This window comes from Mobula birostris, chromosome 11 (genome assembly GCF_030028105.1).
Source record: "Mobula birostris isolate sMobBir1 chromosome 11, sMobBir1.hap1, whole genome shotgun sequence".
Taxonomy (NCBI): domain Eukaryota; kingdom Metazoa; phylum Chordata; class Chondrichthyes; order Myliobatiformes; family Myliobatidae; genus Mobula; species Mobula birostris.
This window is the reverse complement of record NC_092380.1, coordinates 11,729,064-11,752,929: the sequence shown is the minus strand read 5'-3', so window position 1 is coordinate 11,752,929 and position 23,866 is coordinate 11,729,064. Positions and strand designations below refer to the sequence as shown.

Sequence of the window (23,866 nt, the reverse complement as noted above, 5' to 3'; positions counted from 1 at the left end):
TTGTTCATCATATCTGATGATGTCAGGAAGCTTATGCGGGAAACTTTTTAAAGTAGAGGATAAACACCCGACCACAACTTTACAATGTCTTTTAACTGGCGCTTTGCAAAGTCTTTACAGGCAAGGATATGCTTTTTTAAGCCGGGGCTTCTTCCTTCCCATAAATACCCATTTTTGTGCAAGGCTTCAGAGATTATGGAGCCATGTACTCCATCTCCAGTTGGAGTCACTGACTTCTGCAGCTCACTCAGGGTGGATGTTGGCGTCACAGTACCCCCTGTTACAAGTGCTGTTCTTCTCTGGTGATTATGTTTAGAGAGGTAGCCTGAACTAGGCAGTGTGGCTGTGGTTTCATATTTTTCCCACTTTTTCACAATGGATTGCACTGTTCAGTGCCTTTGAGATGGTCTTTTATCTTCATTTTGGTTTGTTGCTTTTGTGCCTTTCTGTGCCTTGTGGTGCATTGGGTGACAACCTTGCAATTTTTTTGTCATTTTTTTTATGAGGCCAAGTTGCTGGCTCGACATTCAATCCAGCACCAATGGGAGGCGTGCAAGGAGTTGGCTGGATTCAAACCCGGGACCATTTGCCTTGAAGTCTGGTGTGGATGCCACGACACCACTGGCCGGCTGTCATTTTGGATTGGTCTATTGAAAATCTACCACATTGTTGCACCTTGCAGCGAGAGGTTTTTTTTAATTCTTATGAATTCATTGAAAACAGATGATCCTCCAATATTCTCTATCAAAGTTAGCAAATGGGATGAATACTTTTTCAGCCTTACAATTTTGGATTTTAAATTTTAGTAAATTGTTGACAGGTCTTGAATTCTTTTTATTGATTTGACATGATGCACAATGTTTTATAGACGAGCTAAAAAGTCCTCCTTCAGTATATTTTACATTTAGAAAATGAGACAGTAAAATGTTAAAGTAGTCGTGGGGGCTGAATACTTTTTCAAAGCACTGTAGAATTTGAGTATGCGTTCTTTTTTTTTAAGCCTAGATTTATGACATTACCGGTTTCCCCGCCCATCTGAAGGTAGAGCGTTCCTATGAAACTGTTCGTAAGCCGGAATGTCATAAAGTGAAGAAGCTATTACCATTTATTTATATGGGAAAAATTGGTGAGCGTTCGCAGACCCAAAAAATAACCTACCAAATCATGCCAAGTAACACATAAAACCTAAAATAGCAGTAACATATATTAAAAGCAGGAATGATATGATAAATACACAGCCTATATAAAGTAGAAATACTTTTCTACAATCATTGCCGCACTGCTTTCCGTAGCAAAAATCTCACGCGAGCGCCCTCGGCAGAAACGCTCTCTCCAGTAACCTTTAAGCTCTGAAGCTGCCAAATCATACCAAGTAACACGTAAAAATACACAGCTTATATAAAGTAGAAATAATGTATGTACAGTGTAGTATCACTTACTGGAATTGGGAAGACAGTGCAGAGCACACTGATGATGGTGTGTTAGGCTCAGTTGCTGGAGGTTGGGGTGGTGCAGTGGTCCCCAACTTGCAGGCCGCGGACCAATACCGATCGGCAAAGCATGCAGCGGTGCAGCGGTAGCCGGCACACACCCAGCACATCTTTAAGAAAAAAAGCTGAAATAAACAAGCTAATTAATTAGGTGCCACCTGGCATGTAAATGTCGGCTCAGATCAGAGGCGACGCAATTAGCAATCGCCTCTGATCTGGGCTGACATTTACGTGCTGGACGACACCTAATTAATTAGCTTGTTTATTTCGGCTTTTTTCTTAAAGATGTGCTGGGTGTATCCTGGCTACCGCTGCATTCTTCACGACAATGTATCGGTCAGCAGCCTGGGGGTTGTAGTGGTGGGACACTGAGGTGTAATCTCATCGTCGTGTTTCCATCAGGGTAGGCAGGTCATCTTCTTCTATGTCTGCCTGCCTCGATGTCGAAGGTCGAGGTTTGTTATCTGCTGTGGCCGATGTGGAAGGCTTGAAAAATGACAGTATGCTTGACTGCTTAGCCTCGTGCATTTTTTTATCATACAGTTCTTTGTAAGCACTCAAACCATCTTGCAAATATGCCCTAAACCTACGTACCCTTTCAAAATTAAAGTTGTACTTTTCTGCAATCATTGCAGCAAAAACCTCGTGTAGTTGCTTCACGTTCAGTTCCTGGATGACTTCACTTTCGGTCTGTTTGCTACTGCATTTGGTTTTGATTGTTATCCTTTCCTCTTCCAATTGCATCAGCTCTTCATCTATCAGTTCTTGGTCATGGGATTCCAAAACCTCTTCAATATCATCTTCGTTAACTTCCACAAGCCAAACTCACCCACGATCGAAATGCTTAATTATGTCTAGTTTTATGCTAAGTGTAACACCCTTACAAGCTCTTTTAGGCTTTTCCGATACCTTAGAACACATCTTGCTAATGGCTGCTCACAGGCACATGTTTAAGCAATTCCGGCTAGAATGCAGTTCCGGGGGAGAGGCTTGACTGCTCGGGGTGCGCACTGCTTTTTTCACGCGCTGCCTTTGTTCGTAACAGTGAAAACACCTTCTGTTAGCGAAAACAGGTAACTAATGTGAGTGTTTCGTAACAGCGAGGTTTCGTAAAGTGAACGTTCGAAAAGCGGGGGACATCTGTATTTGTAGTTTAATTTTCCTGGAGCTGTTTTAATTTTCAAAGCAAGTGTGATGTTGTGTTAACAGGACACTGATATGCAATTACGCATTGGTTCTAGTTGCACACGTAAGTTTACTAGCTCATCATTCTGGTCAGTATCTAACTATAGACTGTAGTTAGAATCCAGTTGCCTGCACCATGCAGTATCAGAAAACCCATGACTGTCGACAAAAAATATATATAAAAAATCTAGGGAGAATGAAGGGATTCAGTTCTAACTGTAGTTTGGAGGAGTGAGTTCCAGATTCTAATCAACCTCTGTAATAAGTGATTTTTAAATTCTTTCAAGGATGAATGTATTCCCATATACTGGAATCATAATATTGTTTCCAGTTTTTGGGTTGGAGGATGTATTTTCCTGAGTCAACATAAATTGTATTTACTGCCAACCTAATGAACATTTTGGGATATATGTAGGATCTTACTTTAATAATGTAATGTGTCAGTTAATTAAGCACAATAACATGAAATGGACTGAAATTGAAAATCATTTCTGAAAACTCAAAAAGCAATTTGATTCCTTTGTGCAGCACAACCCTCTCAGAATTCTGTAATTGAAACTTTATTGTGAAATTATTGTATTTTTGTAAATGCACATTGATTTGAAGTCTTGTGTTGAATAGAATAGTCTTTTTTTGAGCATTTCATCCATATATGTTAAGCTTCTAAATTTTAGACTTTGGCTATTAAGATCAGGTGGCTATTTATCCATATATGATTTGATTGCAAACAATCCTATGCCATTTTAAATTTTGCGTTCCAGTTGTTGGTCACCAGAAACACACTTAGTGAGGTGGGAAAAGTAAACTGAAGCAAAGATATAATTAATTTGGAGCCTACTGATCCCTTCAGTGCTGAAGTAATGGGATGAAATGAAATGGAGAAAATATCTTCTGGAGTGACAGAACGGTAGAAAAAGATGAGACAAGATACATGATCAAACATCATGGGAAGCTAGGCAAGAATGCTTTGACAATAGCTTATGTTAATTGATATAAAACAGTTGCAGTTGGTTAAGAGCATAATCTGTCACTTTCTAATTTAGAGAAATGGGAACTCCTAAATAACGTACAATATGGCAGAAATGATGGTGCATATCTAATTAGATTCATTGATGATGTTGCGTGTTTAACTAAATACTTTGTTGTTGGTGCCCGTCTATCTAGATGATGGTGCTTGATCAAGTTCATAGCATAGTGGTTAGCACAGTGCTTTACAGTACCAGCAACCCGGGTGCATTGCCCACCACTGCCTGTAAGGAGTTTGAACGCTCTCCCTGTGACTGTGTGGGTTTCCTCTGGGTGCTTCGGTTTCCTCCCACAGTCCAAAGACATACTAGTTGGTAGGTTAATTGGCCACTGTAAATTGTCCTGTGATTAGGTTAGGGTTAAATCAGGGGAATGCTGGGCGGCGTGGTTTGAAAGTCAGGAAGGGCCTATTTCGCGCTGTACCTCAGTAAATCCATAAATAAGTTCATTATTGTTGGTGCCAGTAAGTTCATTGCTATCTGTGTCTGTGTAACCAAGTTCACAGTAGATGCTTGTGCAATCAGGCTGATTGTTGTAATCTACCTGTGTAATCAAGCACATTGTTATCCTTTGTAATCAAATTCCTTTGGTTACTTTGGTGTCTAGTCATCAAGCCCACTGATGATGCTGCCTGTCTAAGTATGTATATTTTTGGTAGTGCCAGAGTAAACAGATAGATTGACGATGTGTGGCAAAGCAGACTAATTGATGAAGATGAATGTGCAACTGATGATTGTGCATATCACATCAAAGTTGCTGGTGAACGCAGCAGGCCAGGCAGCATCTCTAGGAAGAGGTACAGTCGACGTTTCGGGCCGAAACCCCTCGTCAGGACTAACTGAAGGAAGAGCTAGTAAGAGATTTGAAAGTGGGAGGGGGAGAGGGAGATCCAAAATGATAGGAGAAGACAGGAGGGGGAGGGATGGAGCCAAGAGCTGGACAGGTGATTGGCAAAAGGAGTATGAGAGGATCATGGGACAGGAGGCCCAGGGAGAAGGAAAAGGGGGAGGGGGAAAAACTCAGAGGATGGGCAAGGGGTATAGACAGAGGGAGAAAAAAGAGAGAGAGAGAGAAAGAATAAGTAATGGATGGGGTACGAGGGGGAGGTGGGGCATTAGCGGAAGTTAGAGAAGTCAATGTTCATGCCATCAGGTTGGAGGCTACCCAGACGGAATATAAGGTGTTGTTCCTCCAACCTGAGTGTGGCACCACAGACACAAGGCAAATGAAATTTAAGTGAATGATATATTTAAGAACAATAAAATATATAACAATAAACAGTGATACTTGAATTAAAAGTAATATTTGAAAATTTATGTAGGATTAAAGATATCTGGAATGTTTGCACACACTTTTCAAGATGGCAGGGTCAGTTGAGAAGGATAGGGTGGCATTCTTAGCACTATTTATCAGCATAAGTTATATAAGTAAGAAAATTATGCAATGTTCCAATAAAGCACTAGGAGGTAGGGGTATTGTGTCATTTTAGACATCGCATTTTTGGAAGATTATCTTCAAAGTTGGCGAGACCCGACACAGACTGGGAGATTGTTTCGCTGAACACCTACGCTCTGCCCGCCAGAGAAAGCAGGATCTCCCTGTGGCCGCACATTTTAATTCCACGTCCCATTCCCATTCTGATATGTCTATCCACGGCCTTCTCTACTGTAAAGATGAAGCCACACTCAGGTTGGAGGAACAACACCTTATATTCCATCTGGATAGCGTCTAACCTGATGGCATGAACATTGACTTCTCAAACTTCCACTAATGCCCCACCTCCCCTTGTACCCCATCCTTTATTTATTTATATACACACATTCTTTTTCTCTCTCGCCTTTTTCTCCCTCTGTCCCTCTCACTATACCCCTTGCCCATCCTCTGGGCTCCCCCCCCCCACCCTTTTCTTTCTCCCTAGGCCTCCTGTCCCATGATCCTCTCATATCCCTTTTGCCAATTGATTGTCTGACTCTTGGCTCCATCCCTCCCCCTCCTGTCTTCTATCATTTCAGATCTCCCCCTCCCCCTCCTACTTTCAAATCTCTTACTATCTCTTCTTTCAATTAGTCCTGATGGAGGGTCTGGGCCCGAAATGTCGACTGTATCTCTTCCTAGAGATGCTGCCTGGCCTGCTGCATTCACCAGCAATTTTTATGTGTGTTGCTTGAAATTCCAGCATCTGCAGATTTCCTCGTGTTTGCACTTCAAAGTTAGAGAAGGAATTTAAGAGAATAATGCCAGTGATATTGGTTGTGTGGCGAAGATAACAGTTACTCTTAAAGCAGCAAAACTTAAGAGGGTGAAAGATTCTGAAGAAGGATCAACTTTCTCTCCATTGATGCTGCTTGATCTGACATTTTCTCTTTTTATTAAAGTTTATAAGAACGGTAAGGAGGAAGTGTGTCACGGGGAGAATAGTCATTGATCAGTAAGCAGAGATGACATGGGGAATGTTTTTTGTGATTCAAAATGCAGTAAGTAACTTGATGGGAGAATAGATTGAATAACTTTCACAGTTTAGTTCATTGTTAGTTCACCAATCAGTCTGAGATACTCTGACTGGTGAGATTATAGTTTCTTCTCCATTTTAAAGAAGCTCTTCTCCAAATTATAATCCACTAAAACTGCCTTGAAACTAGGTTAGTGACTAAACAAAATTAAAATTAACAAATGTAAACAGGTGGTGGATAACTTGATTGTCAAGAATTGTTCTACGAGTCTGTGGTGGCCAGTGCAAACATGTTTGCTGTTGTGTGCTGGGGCAGCAGGCTGAGGGTAGCAGACACCAACAGAATCAACAAACTCATTCGTAAGGCCAGTGATATTGTGGGGATGGAACTGGACTCTCTGACGGTGGTGTCTGAAAAGAGGATGCTGTCCAAGTTGCATGCCATCTTGGTCAATGTCTCCCATCCACTACATAATGTACTGGTTGGGCACAGGAGTACATTCAGCCAGAGACTCATTCCACCGAGATGCAGCACAGAGTGTCATAGGAAGTCATTCCTGCCTGTGGCCATCAAACTTTACAACTCCTCCCTTGGAGGGTCAGACACCCTGAGCCAATAGGTTGGTCCTGGACTTATTTCCTGGCATAATTTACATATTACTATTTAACTATTTATGGTTTTATTACTATTTAATTATTTATGGTGCAACTGTAACGAAAACCAATTTCCCCCAGGATCAATAAAGTATGACTATGACTAAAAGAATCCTAGTTTGAGTTAAGTATTTTAGAGTGAACTCCTTTAAAATGGAGAAAAAGAGTTAAAGCCTCACCATTTAATTTATCTCAAATAATTTGTCAGGTAAGTTAACTGAATCAAAAGTAAACAATTGTTTTTTATTTGTAATGTTTTCTTTGAAGCACAGGTGATGCTTTGAACCTGTAGCATGTTGGTTACATAGAAACATAGAAAACATAGAAAATAGGTGCAGGAGTAGGCCATTCGGCCCTTCGAGCCTGCACCGCCATTTATTATGATCATGACTGATCATCCAACTCAGAACCCTGCACCAGCCTTCCCTCCATACCTCCTGATCCCCGTAGCCACAAAGGCCATATCTAACTCCCTCTTAAATATAGCCAATGAACCGGCCTCAACTGTTTCCTGTGACAGAGAATTTCACAGATTCACCACTCTTTGTGTGAAGAAGTTTTTCCTAATCTCAGTCCTAAAAGGCTTCCCCCTTATCCTCAAACTGTGATCTGGGGAGATCAAATCTGCAGTAATTCTGAGTTTGAATCACTTTGGCTCAATGAGGCTTAGAGGCATCAGGGGTCTAGAAACCTAGACACCTTGTTCCAAGTGGCATTTACACCCATTAGATTAAATATTACAGAATTTCTCAGTCAGATGTGGCTGTGAGTGAGGCAGATTATGAGGATACATGAGGTGGTATAGGAGTTTCAGCTTCTGCATTTGACCAACAGCTTTAAAATTCCTGTTATCCCAGACATGAATGAGAGCATGAATTTGCAAACTGACCACCGCACCTATGATAGGACGTGTATCATGTTCCATCACTAGCACATTCCTTTTGACTCCAGTAAATTAGGGGGACTCAAAAGAAGTGTACTAATGGTAGGATTCAGTATACACTCAGAGGCCATTTTATGCACACCTGTGCGCTGCTCTTTAATGCAAATATCTAATCACCCAATCACGTGGCTCAATGTACAAAAGTATGCAGACATGGTCAAGAGGTTCAGTCGTTGTTCAGACCAAACATCAGAATGGGGAAGAAATGTGATCTAAATGGCTTTGACCATGGAATGATTGTTGGTTCCAGACGGGGTGGTTTGAGTATCTCAGAAACTGCTGATCTCCTAGGATGTTCATACACAACAGTCTCTAGAGTTTACTGAGAATGGTGCAAAGAGCCTCCAGTGAAAGCCAGTTCTGTGGGTGAAAATGCCTTGTTAATGAGAGAGATCAGAGGAGAATGACCAGACTGGTTTAAGCTGACGGGAAGGCGACAGTAACTCAAAAAAACCATGCATTACCCAGTGGTGTGCAGAAGAGCATCTCTGAATGCAGCACACATCAAATCTTGGAGTGGATGGGCTACAGCAGCAGAAGAGCACGCTGGGGTCCACTCCTGTACCTTTCAGTGTATTTAGAAGAGAAACTGTTTTCTGCTGTGGTGAATATGATTCCTTATGTTTTCCTTTCCACCTCTGCGCTTGGGATTGAAGACATTTCAGGACTGAATAGGAATGTGATGGGAGGAAATATGTGGACCTGTGGTAAAGATCAAAGAAGGAATTTCTGATTAAGGAATTCAACTCTGATCCAAACTAAAAAGTAGAACCATAAAGATTATAGTCTGGATTGCTATCTAAATCATGTGGAAATTGGCCAGCGTCAATAAGATTTGTGGATTGGATGTGAGGCTCAAAGACTAGTATAGTGAAAATGGGTTCAATATATTGAGCAACAGAGAAAAGAGGAAGCTGTTTCTTTGGAGTAGGCTTTACTAGAGTTGAGCTGTGAGCAGTGTTCTAGTGAACTGAATAGATAGGGCTGTAAATATAAGGCATCCAATAAATACCACCACATTACTGATCTTCACATGATATATTTTTAAATCAGAATTCTATAAATAAGATGTATTTGATCATCCCTCTTAAGGAGTGGGCAACTTATGTTAATAGGGAAGAAAGTAAGTGAAAGAGTGTTGCAGGAGAATAATATTTTATTAAATTTAGAATTGTGGTGTATTCAGTAATTGCATCCAGGGTAAGATTCCTGAGAATAATACATGCAATCCCCATCAAATCATTTTCACTGTGAGCATATGAGCAAATCCAGCAGGGATTCGGAGACATTTCATCTACAACTTAATTTTATGTTAACCTGATGTTAAGGATTATCAGATAAACCATGTCAGAGCATGGAAGAACATTGCACTATTTTCATCATGTAAATACAACATAAATACTAATTGTTACATGACCCAGAGGACCATTGCAAATATTTCTCTTCTGAGACCTTGAATATTAACTAAGAAATTGATTTGCTTTCCTTGTGCCCATAAAATGTGAAATGAAAGAAATCCCAGGTAAACCAGAAGATGAAAGCAGATAATACCGCTAGTCAAGTCAGCAGTTTCTGATCTGTGAACGTTGTTAATATTTTCTGTATATCCATATTTGGTAGATTCTGAAATCCAGAAAATTGTTATGTATTGGGTTAATTAGAAAGGTTTCTATTGTTGCAGTGTGGCTAGTTTTCTTAAATGCAAATTTTTCTGTTTTCCCTTTGTGCTGGCACTCTGAGATTAAGAAATATCTTTGTTGTTTTTCGGACAGGAACATTGCCCCCTTGTGATAGAAAAAAAAACTCCGTTCTTCAGGTTGAAGGATGGTGAAGCTGCTCTGGCAGTGCCCATTGTATGATTTCCAGTGTACTAATCCCGCAAAAAATTTATGTTTTTTCTTTGTCGTGATATAAACCAGTGGGAGTGCTTTGTAGTTGGAAGAGCTGTGAATGGAATCATCAGAAAGTAATCTCATGCCTAATCTTGATCAGAAAGTAGTTATTGAAGAATCATCTATAAACCTTTGGGCCAAGGATGGTTGTCTGAATAACTCCAACAACAATATTCCGTCTGGGTAGCCTCCAACCTGATGGCATGAACATCGACTTCTCTAACTTCCGCTAATGCCCCACCTCCCCCTCGTACCCCATCTGTTACTTATTTTTATACACACATTCTTTCTCTCACTCTCCTTTTTCTCCCTCTGTCCCTCTGAATATACCCCTTGCCCATCCTCTGGGTCCCCTCTCCCCTTGTCTTTATTCCCAGACCTCCTGTCCCATGATCCTCTCGTATCCCTTTTGCCTATCACCTGTCCAGCTCTTGGCTCCATCCCTCCCCCTCCTGTCTTCTCCTATCATTTTGGATCTCCCCCTCCCCCTCCCACTTTCAAATCTCTTACTCTTCCTTCAGTTAGTCCTGACGAAGGATCTCGGCCTGAAAGGTCGACTGTACCTCTTCCTAGAGATGCTGCCTGGCCTGCTGCGTTCACCAGCATCTTTTATGTGTGTAACTCCAACAATCATGTTCCTTTGCGCCACTTATCACGCGACCTCAAATGTTAAATTGAGCTACTTTCTGTTTTGCTGAGTGGAGTAGGCCTGATGGTACCATATGAAGAAAAAGAATGATGTACTGGATATTGACGGTCTCTCAGCTGTGCAACCATCTGATCATTAAACAATTTGCTGTTATATGAATTATCTGCTGGATTTGTAATCTCATGGTTTAGGGTATCATAATGACTTGATGAGCAATTACCTAAGGATATTTGTTCCTTAACACAAAAAAAAACAATTTATGTTCTTCCATTGTGTGATGTACTTCCTGGCATCTGTACTTGGTTAGGTATCAAGCTATTAAAGCCGATTGCCAGCTGGAAAGTTTGGCCTAGTGGATAGATAGCAATGAGATATTTTTTATGAGTGTTAAGAGATATGTGTATGGGGCAAACCGCTTTTAGTAATTAAACAAAAATAAAAAAAGGGAGATGACTCATCACATGGATGTATTTTAGAATCCAAGAGAAGGAGGCCCTTTTTGGTTCTTCAGTAGAACCCTTCAGTTGTCCTTTCTTCCCACAGTTTCATTGTTATTTCCTTGTTAAATGTCCTTGTTGAATCTGTTTCTGCTGCCTTTGCAGGAAATATGTTCGAGTTCACCACAATTTACTATTTGTCCATTGTATGTCTTTGAATCTGTTATCAAAGCTTTTGTCAGCAGAAATGGCATCTTTATTTAACCGATCAAAATCATGAATCATTTTTGAACATTTCTCCCAAATCTCATTCCGAGAACTGGTCATTGACTTCAGGAGGTCAGGAAGGTTGGAAGCTTCAGGTTCCTAGGAATGAACGTAACTATTAGCCTATCTTGGTCCAGCTTCATAGATGCCACGGCCAAAAAAAAATCTTACCGATGCCTCTACTTCCTCAGGAGTCTTAAGGAAATTTGCCATGTCCCTTTGATCCTCACCAATTTTTATTAATGCACCATAGAAAACATTCTGCCTGGATGCAAAACAACTTGTAATGCAACAGTTGTGCCTGAGACAGCAAGAAGCTGCAGAGAGTTGTGGACACAGCTGAGCACATAACCAGCCTTCTTGCCATGAACTCTGTCTATAGTTCTTGCTAGCCAATTTCAGCCAATGTAATCAAAGATCCCCACCACCCTGCACATTCTCTCTTCCCCCTCTTCCATCGGGCAGAAGCTATAAAAGCCTGAAAGCACATATACCAGGCTCAAGGACTGTTCCAATACCACTGCTCTAAGATTATTGAACAATTACTTAGTGCGATGAGATGGATTTTTGACTTCGTAATTTTCTTCATTGTGGTCGTCCACTTTTTTCTGCACTTTCTCTGTAAGTGTACCTTTAACCTGCATTCTGTTATAGTCTTCCCTCGTACTACTTTAATACACTGTTGCTATGGAATGATCTGTGTGGATGGCATACAAAACAACATTTTCACTGTATCGTGGTGCATGCAACAATAATGAACCAAGTTACCAGTCTCCCCGAATCAGATCTGCTCAAACAAGAATAGAACCGGGTTCTCTAATTTCCCTGCATAGCCAAATCAATGCCCCACCCCATCCCTCCTGGGATAATTCTGTCCTCTTCCAGCACATGACATCCTTCCTAAATTGAAGGATATACACTCAGTGCTACTTTATTAGCTACTTCCTATAGCCAATAAGCTGGCCACTGAGTGTACATTTGTGGTTTTCTGCTGATGTAGTCCACCCGCTTCAAGGTTTGACGTGTTGTGCTCTTCTGCATACCGCTGTTGTAACATATGGTTATTTGAGTTACTGTTGCCTTCCCGGTCATTCTCCTCTGACCTCTCTCATTAACAAGGCGTTTTTGCCCACACATGGCTGTATGTTTTTGTTTTTCACACCGTTCTCTGTAAACTCCAGAGACTGTTGCATGTGAAAACCCTAGAGGATCAGCAGTTTGAGATACTCAAACCACCCTATCTGGCACCAATAGTCACTTAGATTGCACTTCTTCCTCATTCTTATGTTTGGTTTGAACAACAACTGAACCTCTTGGCCATGTCTGCATGCTTTTAAGCGTTAAGTTGCTGACACATGATTGGCTGATCAGATATTTGCATTAACGTTCAAGTGTAGAAGTGTACCTCATAAAGTCGCCACTGAGTGTATTCTTGAAAGCGGTGATAAAGTCTAATATTGACTTGTGCTCAGTATAATTTCCCATTCTGGTTTGTAAGGATCATGGACTCATCTCTATTCCTGGTTCAGCATCTGCTATACTGAATATTGGTTGTTATTTCTGTCCTTCTCAAAGTACAATGGTTGATGATCATCATTATCACAAGCCTGGGCAGAAAGTGTGGAGATCCTGAGATGCCCAGTCATCAAGATCCCCCTCTCGGCCTCACCGGTGTAGTCCAAAGGAAAGCTTATGGAGCAATACGTTTGGCACCAGCTTGGCAGCAGGAGCTGCTGGAAGGATGTTCAACGACATCCAGCTGCCTTAGGGGCTCTGCTCCAGATTTGCTGTCTGGGTTTACTTGTCTCTCCTGAGGTTGCCCACAAGGCAGTGGGGCTATTTACCCCTAGCTGGGGATCTGGTTCGTGGGCACTGGGGTGTGTCCACACACCGGTGGGCCTGTGTGCTATGTGTACAGGGTCCAGACCTCCTCCCCGTCCTCTGTAGTTCAGCCTGAGTCCGAAAGGAGTTCAGTTTCCGTGTGTCGACAGCGAGGAGGCACTGCGTGAGGCCTGTTGTTGGAGAGGCTATGTACTGGCAAGGAGAGTCTTATATGTTCAGCTCTCTTTTTGCAAGACTGCTAGCCAGCGGTTGAAGCTGAAAGTGAGAGCGACAAACACTACCCACTACACTACCACACTAGACGAATAGTCTACTGAATATTATATAACCCAATAACTGATCAGGATCCCTGCTTGAGCTCCGGGGTCTGTTATGTTGAGTAGTTCAGTTGAACCACACAGTGGCTACTGACTCAGTATACACATTGCAAATTCAGAGAGAGGTATAAATAAGCATATCTTATTGAGAATATAAACCACACATAGAATTAAAATTCAAGCTTTGTTGCAAAATTAAATAGAGAGGTTGTATGAAAGTACTTTATACTTTACTTTTATACTTTATTGTCACCAAACAATTGGTATTAGAACGTACAATCATCACAGCGATATTTGATTCTGCACTTCCCACTTCCTGGATTACAAATATTAAAAATATTTAAAATAGTAAAAATTAGTAAATATTAAAAATTTAAATTTATAAATCATAAATAGAAAATAGAAAAATGGAAAGTAAGGTAGTGCAAAAAAAACCGAGAGGCAGGTCCGGATATTTGGAGGGTATGGCCCAGATCCGGGTCAGGATCTGTTCAGCAGTCTTATCACAGTTGGAAAGAAGCTGTTCCCAAATCTGGCGGTACAAGTCTTTAAGCTCCTGAGCCTTCTCCTGGAGGGAAGAGGGATAAAAAGTGTGTTGGCTGGGTGGGTGGTGTCCTTGATTATTCTGTCAGCACTGCTCTGACAGCGTGCGGTGTAAAGTGAGTCCAAGGACGGAAGATTGGTTTGTGTGATGTGCTGCGCCGTGTTCACGATCTTCTGCAGCTTCTTTCGGTCTTGGACAGGACAACTTCCATACCAGGTTGTGATGCACCCTAGAAGAATGCTTTCTATGGTGCATCTATAAAAATTAGTGAGGGTTTTAGGGGACAGGTCAAATTTCTTTAGTTTTCTCAGGAAGTAAAGGCCTTCTTGGCAGTGAACTCTGCTTGGTTGGACCAAGTCAGATCATTTGTGATATTGACCCCGAGGAACTTAAAGCTTTTGACCTGTTCCACTTGCGCACCAGCGATGTAAATGGGGTTGTGTGGTCCGCTACTCCTTCTGAAGTCAACAACCAATTCCTTCGTCTTGCTGACATTGAGGGATAGGTTATTGTCTTCGCACCATGCCACCAGGTTCTTAATTTCCTCTCTGTACTCAAACTCATCACTACCCTAGATACAGCCTACAATTGTCGTGTCATCAGCAAACTTATATATTGAGTTTGATGGAAATTTTGCTACACAATCATGGGTGGACAGTGAGTACAGCAGGGGGCTGAGTACACAGCCTTGTGGGGCACCGGTGCTCAGAGTGATTGTAGAGGAGAGCTTGTCCCCTATTTTTACAGCCTGGGTCCTGTTTGTGAGGAAGTTGAAGATCCAGCTGCAGATCTGAGTGCTAAGGCCCAGGTTCCGGAGCTTAGGAATCAGTTTATTTGGAATGATGGTATTAAAGGCAGAGCTGTAGTCAAGTAGGAATTTAGTTGGGGAGGCACAGATGGCATTTTATCATAGCTTCTATTATACCATCTTTATCTCCGGGTTGATCACAAGGCGTCAGAGGGAGCTCTAGTGTAACAGTCTCCTGTTTTTATTTTCAGATCATTATCGTTAGAAAACACTGGCTCTGCTAGGGATTCAGGCCGACACCTTGACCAGAGATCTCCAACATTTATATGGTATAGGTAAAAGTATTGTCAATAAACCAATCAGAGTGATAATTCTAAACCCTACTGTAACTAAATGTCCACAAGCACACAGTCACTGCCTGTGATCTGCTTTTCTATTTATGATGTAATATTTAGTGTAGAAGTACATGTGGGGTATCACTGTGGTTCGGTGATAGTCATCAGAACCAGGTTTAAATATGTTAGGAAATTTGTTGTTTTTTGTGGCAGCAGTACAATGCAATGCATAATATTTTTTTAAAAACTGTGAATTACAGGAAGTGTATATATTAAATAGTTAAATTAAGTAAGTAGTGCAAAAAAAGTACTGAGGTGATGTTCATGGGTTCATGGTCCATTCTGAAATCTGATGGCAAGAGGGGAGGAACTATCCCTGAATTGTTGGGGATCCTGTATCTCCTTCCTGATGGTAGCAATGAGAAGAGGGCATGTCCTTGGTGATGCAGGTTCTTAATGATGGATGCCACCTTTTAGAGGCATCACTCCTTGAAGATGTCCTGGATACTACGGAGGCTAAGCTAGTGCCCATGATGGAGATGACTGAGTTCACAACTCTCTGCAGCTTCTTTTGATCTTGTGTGATAGCACCCCCATACCAGCGCCTCTTTTCCTGAACTTCTAGGGGACTCAACTGAACAAAAACACATTACTGGAAATGCAGCAGGTCATGCAGAAAGGAAAATGCAGTTAATATTTTAGGTCAAGCACACTTCTCACCTGGGCTGGTACTGGCATCATGTACTGATAATGCAAGTGGAATATAAAAATCCTGTGGAATATTTTTGAAGATTATCAGGATTTTCAACAAGAACATTTCTTGAAAATGAGCATCTTATTGGTTTTAAGGAATCTATCTGTTTTTAGAAAGTTGTTATCTCAAATTGAACATGTCAGAACATTTAATAGCGGTGTGAAACAGCTGATGGTTATTCTAAGTGATGCAATAAGCCATCATTTAAAATTTTTGAGTACCGAGTTGCAGCAAGGTTCAGTGTCCACTTGGCAGTGTGTTTAGAGTTCAGTGTCTGTATCATGGTGTGTCAGAACTTGGTGTCCATGTAACCGTGTGTCAGAGCCCGGTGCCTGTATGTCGGTGTGTCAGAACCCAGTGTCTGTGTGACGGTGTGTTAGAGCCTGATGTCTCTGTGGCATCTTGGATCCATGCTGCATTATTCCTGATAATGTTCATGTTGCAGTGTGTCAGGCTGTGGCATCTGGGTATTGGCTTCTGTTGGTTATTTAACAGTGAATTGAGTTAGTGAGGTATAGCTGTTGAGTTGTGACCATCTATAGTCTAGGAAGTGTAGGTGCTTCATTGTGTCAGATAATAATGTTTATCAGCATGGATTGGAATATCTGTGCTGCCATTTGTAGCCCTCTGAACTGGAATGAATGGCTGCAACTCACATTGCGTGGCAAGGTCTCATCAACTGCATCAAACCCCTAAGAGAGCTCCCTTTCCAAAAGAAAATTTGGGTCCCAAGTTATTGAGTAGCCCAAAGGATAGGTTTCAGCTATGCTCAACTGTTGATTTCTGTCACTTCAATGCCTGAAAACTGCTGAAATTCAGTTATGTTTCCTTCATAGTCATAATTTTGATAGTAAGCAGAGTCAAATCCAGATCTTAAATGGATTAATCCACTTTACAAAATGAACCCCCATTGTAATTTTGAGAAAATAAGGTAATTGATAACAAACTGTAAGAATGCATCAGATAATTTGTCTCTTATAAAATGGAGCAAAAGATCTCTATGAAGTGCAGTGTAAGGACAAGTATACTGTTAATCATATATTCATGTTATGCTCAATATCATAATGTGACCAATGTAGTAACTTCCCTCAAATTGTTTTATTGACATTATTTTTCAAGTAGCAATGGCAGCTAGTTCAATGATAATTTATAGTTTGGGCTAACAAATAACCAGCTTAAACTGAAGCTATCTTTGTCATATTATGATAATTTTCAACTATTCTCAGTTAATAGAACAGTACAACACAATTCAGGCCTTTTGGCCCATGGTGTTGTACTGACCTTTTATCCTATTTCTCGATCAATCTTAACACTTCCCTCACATACAGCCTTACATTTTACCTTCATTCATATGCCCATCTAAGAGTTTCTTAAATTTTACTAATGTACCTGTCTCTACTTTCACCCCTGGTACTCACCACTTTTTGTACCTACCTCCGACATCCTTCTATACTTTCCTCCAATAACCTTAAAATGATGCCGCCTTTTTAGTCATTTCCACCCTGGGAATAAGTCCCTGGCTATCCACTAATCTGTGCCTTTTATCTTCCTTATACTCCTCTATTAAGTCACCTCTCATCCTCTTTTACATCACAAAGAAAAGCCCTAGCTCACTTAGTCTATTCTTATGGGCTGTATGCTGGTAAATCTCTTCTGAGTGTGGCTTCATCATGGCACAAAAGGAGGCCATGGACTGACATGTTTGAATGGGAATAGGAAGGGAATAAGAATTAAAATGGTTGACTATTGGGAAACGTAAACACGAGGAATTCTGCAGATGCTGGAAATTCAAGCAACGCACATCAAAGTTGCTGGTGAACGCAACAGGCCAGGCAGCATCTCGACCCAAAACGTCGACTATACCTCTTCCTAGAGATACTGCCTGGCCTGCTGTGTTCACCAGCAACTTTGATGTGTGTTGCTTGACTATTGGGAAATTCTGCTTTTGGCAGTTGGAGCAGAGGTACTTGATAAAGTGGTCTCCCAATTTACAGCTTGTCTAACTAACGTAGATGAGACCACATTAGGAGCACCAGATACAATAGACGACCCCAGTAGATTCACAGGTGAAGTGTTGCCTCACTTCGAAAGACTGTTTGGGGCCCTGAATGGAGGAGAGGGAGGAGATAATTGGACAACTGTAGCACTTTGACTATTTGCAGGGATAAGTGCCGGGAGGGAAATTAGTGGGGAGGGATGAAAGGACAAGAGAATCACAGAGGGAGCAATTCCAGCAGAAAGTGGAGAGTGGGATGGGGGAGATAAAGATGTATTTGTGGTAGGATCCCTATGGAGATGTTGGATGTGGAGGCTCATAGGGTGGTAGGTTAGGACAAGAGGAACTCTTCACAGTTAAGGCAGCAGGAAGATGGGGTGAGCGCGGATTCTCAGTAAGTGGAAGATATGCGGGTGAGGGCGGCACCTATGCTGGAGGAAACAAAACCCTGTTCTTCGAAGAAGGAGGACATCTCTTATGACCTGGAAAGGAAAACCTCTTTCTGGGAACAGATGCGGTGGAAATGAAGGAACTGAAAAAAAGGGAATAGCATTTTTACAGGAGACAGAGTGGGAAGAGGTATAGTCAAGATAGCCAAGGGAATCAGTACGATTATAAAATATGTCATTAATTAATTTGTCTCCAGAGATGGAGAGAAAGGAGAGGGGGAGGTGTTTGAAATGGACCAAGTGAGTTTAAGGACAGGGTGAAGTTGGAGGCAAAGTTGCTAAAAATTTTGTGAGCTCAGCATGGGTGCATGAAGCAGCACCAATGCAGTCATTAATGTAACGAAGGAAGAGTTGGTAAGCATCACCAGGGAATGTTAAAATGAATTGTAGTTTTCCCTATGCCCTCACTGAAGTCCCAGAATGAATTAGTGATCCTGTTCTTAACTGGGGTCTCACGCAGTGAGGCCTCCCTCTACTCTACATTCTGATTACATTAAAAATGCTTAGGGTCTATATCCTTGTCACCAGAAATCACATGCCAATATATTTCAGCTAAAGGTTCATTTATTATCAAAGTATACAGTTCTGAAATTCTTCGATTCTCTGGGTAGCCATGAAACCAGGAAAGAAATGAAAGGCAGCACAATCATCAAACCCCAAATTCCACCTCCCCTAAAAAAAACGGAACAGATACATCAAGCCCCAAATCTCTCTCCCACATAAAAACAGAGCAAAACGAATCAGGCACATGGACCCTTCCCCAAATCCCTCCTCCCGAACCAAAAAAACAAACAAAATGGATCGGGCACATTGACCCCCAAATCCCTCATCCTGCACAAAAAAAACGAACAAAACAGATCAGCATCTTTGTGATGGAGCCTGCTGGTTAGTGATTATATCTGTCCAGTCTGAAAAGAAGCTTAATGGTCAGCTTCTGCAGCATTAACTTCCGGATGAGCTGGCCCTTTGTCAGACTTTCGTATTTTTTGTTATAGTGTGTCAAATGGTTGGCATTTACAAAATATCGGGTTGTGATTCTTCAAATATGTTTGCCTATCAGATGTAGGTGTCAGTTTTTAATCTGGGTTATGGTGAATTGGGTAGTGATATGCAGATAGTTAAGCAAAGGTGACTCTGTTAATGAATGTGTCACACTATGACTGTTGGCAGTGTATTGGTTTGAAATATATTACAGTGTATTGAGCCGAGAGTCAGTTACAGCACATGGGTTATGTACTTGATTACATCTCAGACTGTTAGTTACCTCTTATGGTTTCTCCTGTGTGTTTCATCCTGATCACTGTCTTTTATGGTCTGTAAAGTTGCTGACCGTGATTTCTCTCTTGCAGCGCACTGGAGCATGGTTTTAAGGCACTGACTGATCGTTCAGTCATGGCTGATAAAAGGAAGTTACAAGGTAAGATATTGTTGTGTGAATTGTGACATTTTGTCAGGAAAGGTGACGAGCACATGGTGTATTAGAACTGTTTCTGACACCCCGTTCTGAAATATAAAGTGTCTGCATGTCTGCCTGTGAAAGAGTTGTGATAAAAGATACTTGAATATTTTGGAGAATGTGACAGATTCTTGATTTCCCTGATTTAGACTGTTGGGCAAATCCCCTCAGGTAGTTCAATCAGGTCACCATTCAGGGTTAGAAAACACCATCAGGTTAATGGTAATTGCATTTTGTAAGTTGCTGTTATAAATTTCTCATGGGATTCTTATTGTATGTTCAAAAGTTCAAAGTACATTTTATTGTTAAAGTATGTAAACTTTATACAACCTTGGGATTCGTCTCCTTACAGGCAGCCATGGACCCCAATAGAAGACCGTCCAAACACCCAGTGTGCAGAGAGAAAAAAATCAAATTGTGCAAACAAACAGCATTCAGAGCTAAAGTTCACAACGCCAGGCATCACTGTAGCCGCTTCAGAAGTTCATTAGTTGCAGATCACGGCCTCAATCCAGCTCAGAGATGAGCAAACCCCGTGGAGCAATGAGCCAAACCGGCCCATCTCTTGCCTCCAACCATTTCAAAATGGCCCAGTGCTTAAATTATCCAAACCTTGTGTCAGATCTGTTCTTGCGTTAGCTACTCTAATCACCAGCTCTTCCTCTGTATTGAGTTGCCTTTTATATTCTCCGGTGATAGGTTCAGCAGAAGTCACAGATCAGTGAAAAATTAATTGAGGCTACTTTTAAAAAACAGAGGCACTAATTCTTAATGGAAGGCGACAGGACTTTCAGAATTCCATCTTATTATTTTCTTAGTTGCTTCTTGGCTATCAGTCTACCAATGGTGTTTATTAAACTCCTATTAAAGCTTGTAGCCGATATACTTTTTGGAATTACTTGGATCAGGGACGCTATCAGTAAAAGGTTTAGTAAAAGGCTCCGCCTGTCGATTGGACAATGATCAATGTATATGCTGGGTATGGTCCTCAGTCTGCAAACAGATGTTTCAGTGCGAAGAGAGTTTCCCAAATTCTAAATTTTCCTGATGTGCATTATGGTGCGGTAGAGTTCAAGCAGGCTCTCTGAGGGGAAAGTAGGTGCAAGAGTTGTTCAAGGGACCAGGGAGAAAGTGGTGAAGGAGGAGGAGGAAAAGAAGAAAGCATGCAGAGAGTTTGAGGAGGAAGTACATAGGGCAAAGTAGGCAATTCTAGTCTCTGGAAGAGGTGCCAAGTAGAAGGCACAATCTTGCTGAAGTGTGGAGGATTTGGAAAGACATAGCAAGAGAAGTATTCCGCTAAAATGAATGAGACTGCAGAGAGGTATTCGATATGCCAAATACGATTGTACATTATTTGGAATATAGATATGTAAATGAACTTTATGCTGTTCTTCAGCAACACACACAAAATGCTGGAGAAACTCAGCGGGTCAACAGTCTCAACTTTTCTGGCCAAGACACTTTTCATGTCTAGAAAGGAAGGGGCAAGATGCCAGAATAAAAAGATGGTGGGAGGGAAAGAGGCTAGCTGGAAAGTGATATGTGAAGCCAGGTGGGTGGGAAAGGTCAAGGACTAGAGAAGAAGGAATCTGATAAGAGAGGAGAGTGGACCATAGGAGAATGGGAAAGAGGAGGGGACCCAGAGGGAAGTAATAGGCAGTTGAGAAGAAGTAAAAGGTCAGAGTGTGGAGTAAAGGAGGGGGGAATTTGTTCACTGGCAGGAGAAATTGATATTCATGCCATCAAGTTAGAGGTTACCCAGACGGAACGTAAGGTGTTGCTCCTCTACCCTGAGGGTGGTCATTGACCAATACTTTGGAGTGAGAGTGGGAATCAGACCTTATACTTCCTCTGGATCCCCTCCAACCTGATGGCATGAATAACGATTTTTCCTTCTGATAAACAAACTCTCCCTACCCTCTCTCCTCTATTCCTCACTCTGACCTTTTACTTCTCACCTGATTATTACTTCCTCCTGGGTCACCTCCCTCTTCCCTTTCTCCTATGGTCCGCTCTCTTCTTCTACCACATTTTTTCTTCTTCAGCCCTTGACCTTTCCCACCTACCCGGCTTGACCTTTTCCACCTACCCAGCTTCACCTATCACCTTCCAACTAGCCTCTTTCCTGGCCCCCCACTTTTTAGTTCTGGCATCTTGCCCCCTTCCTTCTCAGTTCTGAAGAAGGGTCTCGCCCTGAAACGTCATCTCCATAGATGCTGTCTGACCGGCTGAGTTCCTCCAGCATTTTGTGTGTGTTGCTCTGGATTTCTAGGGTCTGCAGACTCTCTTGTGTTTATTCTATACTGTAATCAAAATGAATGATTGTAATTCTGTACACTGCTGAATATACCTAGATTATGTAAACTTATGCTTTAAAGTTTTGTTTGGGATGGATAACTTTCCAAGCTGAGTTTCCATCAGATTTAATGTAATTTAGAATATTTGACCATTGCAAACTCATGGAAACTTCATTCCAAAAGAAGTGCTAATTCCTCTTTTTTTGTATTCTGCAGGAGAAATTGACCGCTGTCTGAAGAAAGTCAGTGAAGGTGTAGAAACCTTTGAAGACATCTGGCAAAAGGTAGAATTAATGAAAATTGTCTGCTTTGTTCTTGTGATACTTCGAACTTTCTTCATTGTGTGTTCTTTTCCAGATTTACCAGTTATACCCCATCAGCATACATATGAAATTTTTAATCTCTTATATTCCCAATATTATTTTTATATTAAAGACCATTAAATAATCCTTAAAAATGCCCAATTTCTTTCTGCTTATCCTTTGTAAAAATACTATTATCCTTTCTATATCTTGCCTAGCTAGTTTAAACTGGATAATATTCAGGGGTTCATCTTTGAATCTGAATGAATATGCCACAGTTGTCACAGACCATCAAGATCTGCCTGGATAAGTGTGCCTTCGAGGACATACTGGACATAACCAAACCAAAAGCCATGGATGAACCAGGATATTCATAAGCCTGCTGAGGCTAGATCTGTGGTATTCAAGACCGGTGATCCACCACCGTACAAGAAGTCCAGGTACGACTACAGAAGGCTATTGTAAGAGCAAAAAGCAATTCCGATTAAATTTAGAGACAGAATCGGATGCATATCAGCTCTGGCAGGTTTTGTAGACTATTACTTCCTACAAAGCGAAACTTACATTACAAATGGCTGTGATGCTTCATCGTCCTTTATAAACGCTTTGAAAGGGAGAATAAAACCACAGCAGTATTAATCCCTGCAGCATCTGTTAACTCTGTCTCAGAGGGTGACATCAAAAAATCTTTCAAGAGGGTAAACCCTCATAAAGTGTGTAGCCCTTATGGTGTACCTGGAAGGGTGCTGAAAACCTGTGTCAACCCAACTGGCAGTGTTCAAGGGCATCTTCAATCTCTCACTGGTGCAGTCAGAGGTTCCCACCTGCTTCAAAAGGGCAACAATCATACTAGTATCCAAAAAGAGCAGGGGGAGCTGCCTCAACGACAATATCCCAGTTATATCTGCTGTGATGAAGTGCTTTGAGAGTTTGGTCATGGCCAGAATCAACTCCTGCTTAAGCGAGGACCTGGACCCAATTCAATTTGCTTATCATCACATGGGTCTACAGCGGATGCAATCTCACTGGCTTTCCACTTGGCCTTGGATCACGTAGACAATAGCAATACCTGTGTCAGGCTGCTGTTTATTGATGACAACTCAGTGTTCAACACAATTATACCTTCGGTTTTAATGAACAAGTTCCAAATCCTGGGCCTCTGTACCTCCCCTTGCAACTAGGTCCTTGACTTCCTCATCTGGAGATCACAGTCAGTGCAGACTGGAAATAACATCTTCTCACTGACAGTCAACGCTATGCACCTCATGGATGCATGCTTGGTTCACTGCTTTACTCTCTCTATACCCATGATGTGTGGCTAGGCATAGCTCAGGCGCCATCTATAAATTTGCTGATGACACAACTATTATTGGCAGAATTCCAGATGGTGATGAGGTGTACAGGAGCAGGATAGATCAACTGGTTGAGTGGTGTCGCAACAACGACCCTACACTTAAAAGACCAAGAAATTGATTATGGACTTCAAGAAGGGGAAGACGAGGGAACACACATGGAAGGATCACCAGTGGAAAGGCTGAGCAGTTTCAAGTTCCTGGGTGTAAACATCTCTGAAAACTCTATCCTGGGCACAACATATTGATGCAGTTATAAAGAAGGCACAGCAATGGCTACAGTATATTTCATTTGGAGTTTGAGGACACATGGTATGTACTAAAGACTCTTGCAAATTTCTACAGATGTACCATGGAGAATATCCTAACTGGTTGCATCACTATGTGGTACGGAGAGGCCACTGTACAGGATCGGAAAAAGCTGCAGAAAGTTGTAAACTCAGCCAGCTGCATCATGGGCACCAGCCTCCCCAGCATTGAGG

At 41.6% G+C, this 23,866-nt stretch overlaps 1 protein-coding gene across 4 annotated transcripts in view; it reads left to right on the top strand.

The window, feature by feature from the left end:
* Positions 1–23,866, top strand: part of LOC140204813 (CCR4-NOT transcription complex subunit 3-like) — a 144,440-nt gene that overhangs the window by 59,074 nt on the left and 61,500 nt on the right. For 2 of the 4 annotated variants that reach the window (XM_072271627.1, XM_072271632.1), the window contains exons 2-3: positions 19,327–19,394; positions 21,947–22,014. In XM_072271627.1, coding sequence (XP_072127728.1) covers positions 19,370–19,394; positions 21,947–22,014 — 93 coding nt within the window. In that variant the 5' untranslated portion in view covers positions 19,327–19,369. Of the gene's footprint in view, positions 1–14,694; positions 14,779–19,326; positions 19,395–21,946; positions 22,015–23,866 lie in introns of all 4 variants that reach the window. The other 2 variants (XM_072271631.1, XM_072271630.1) reach the window with 2 other exon arrangements.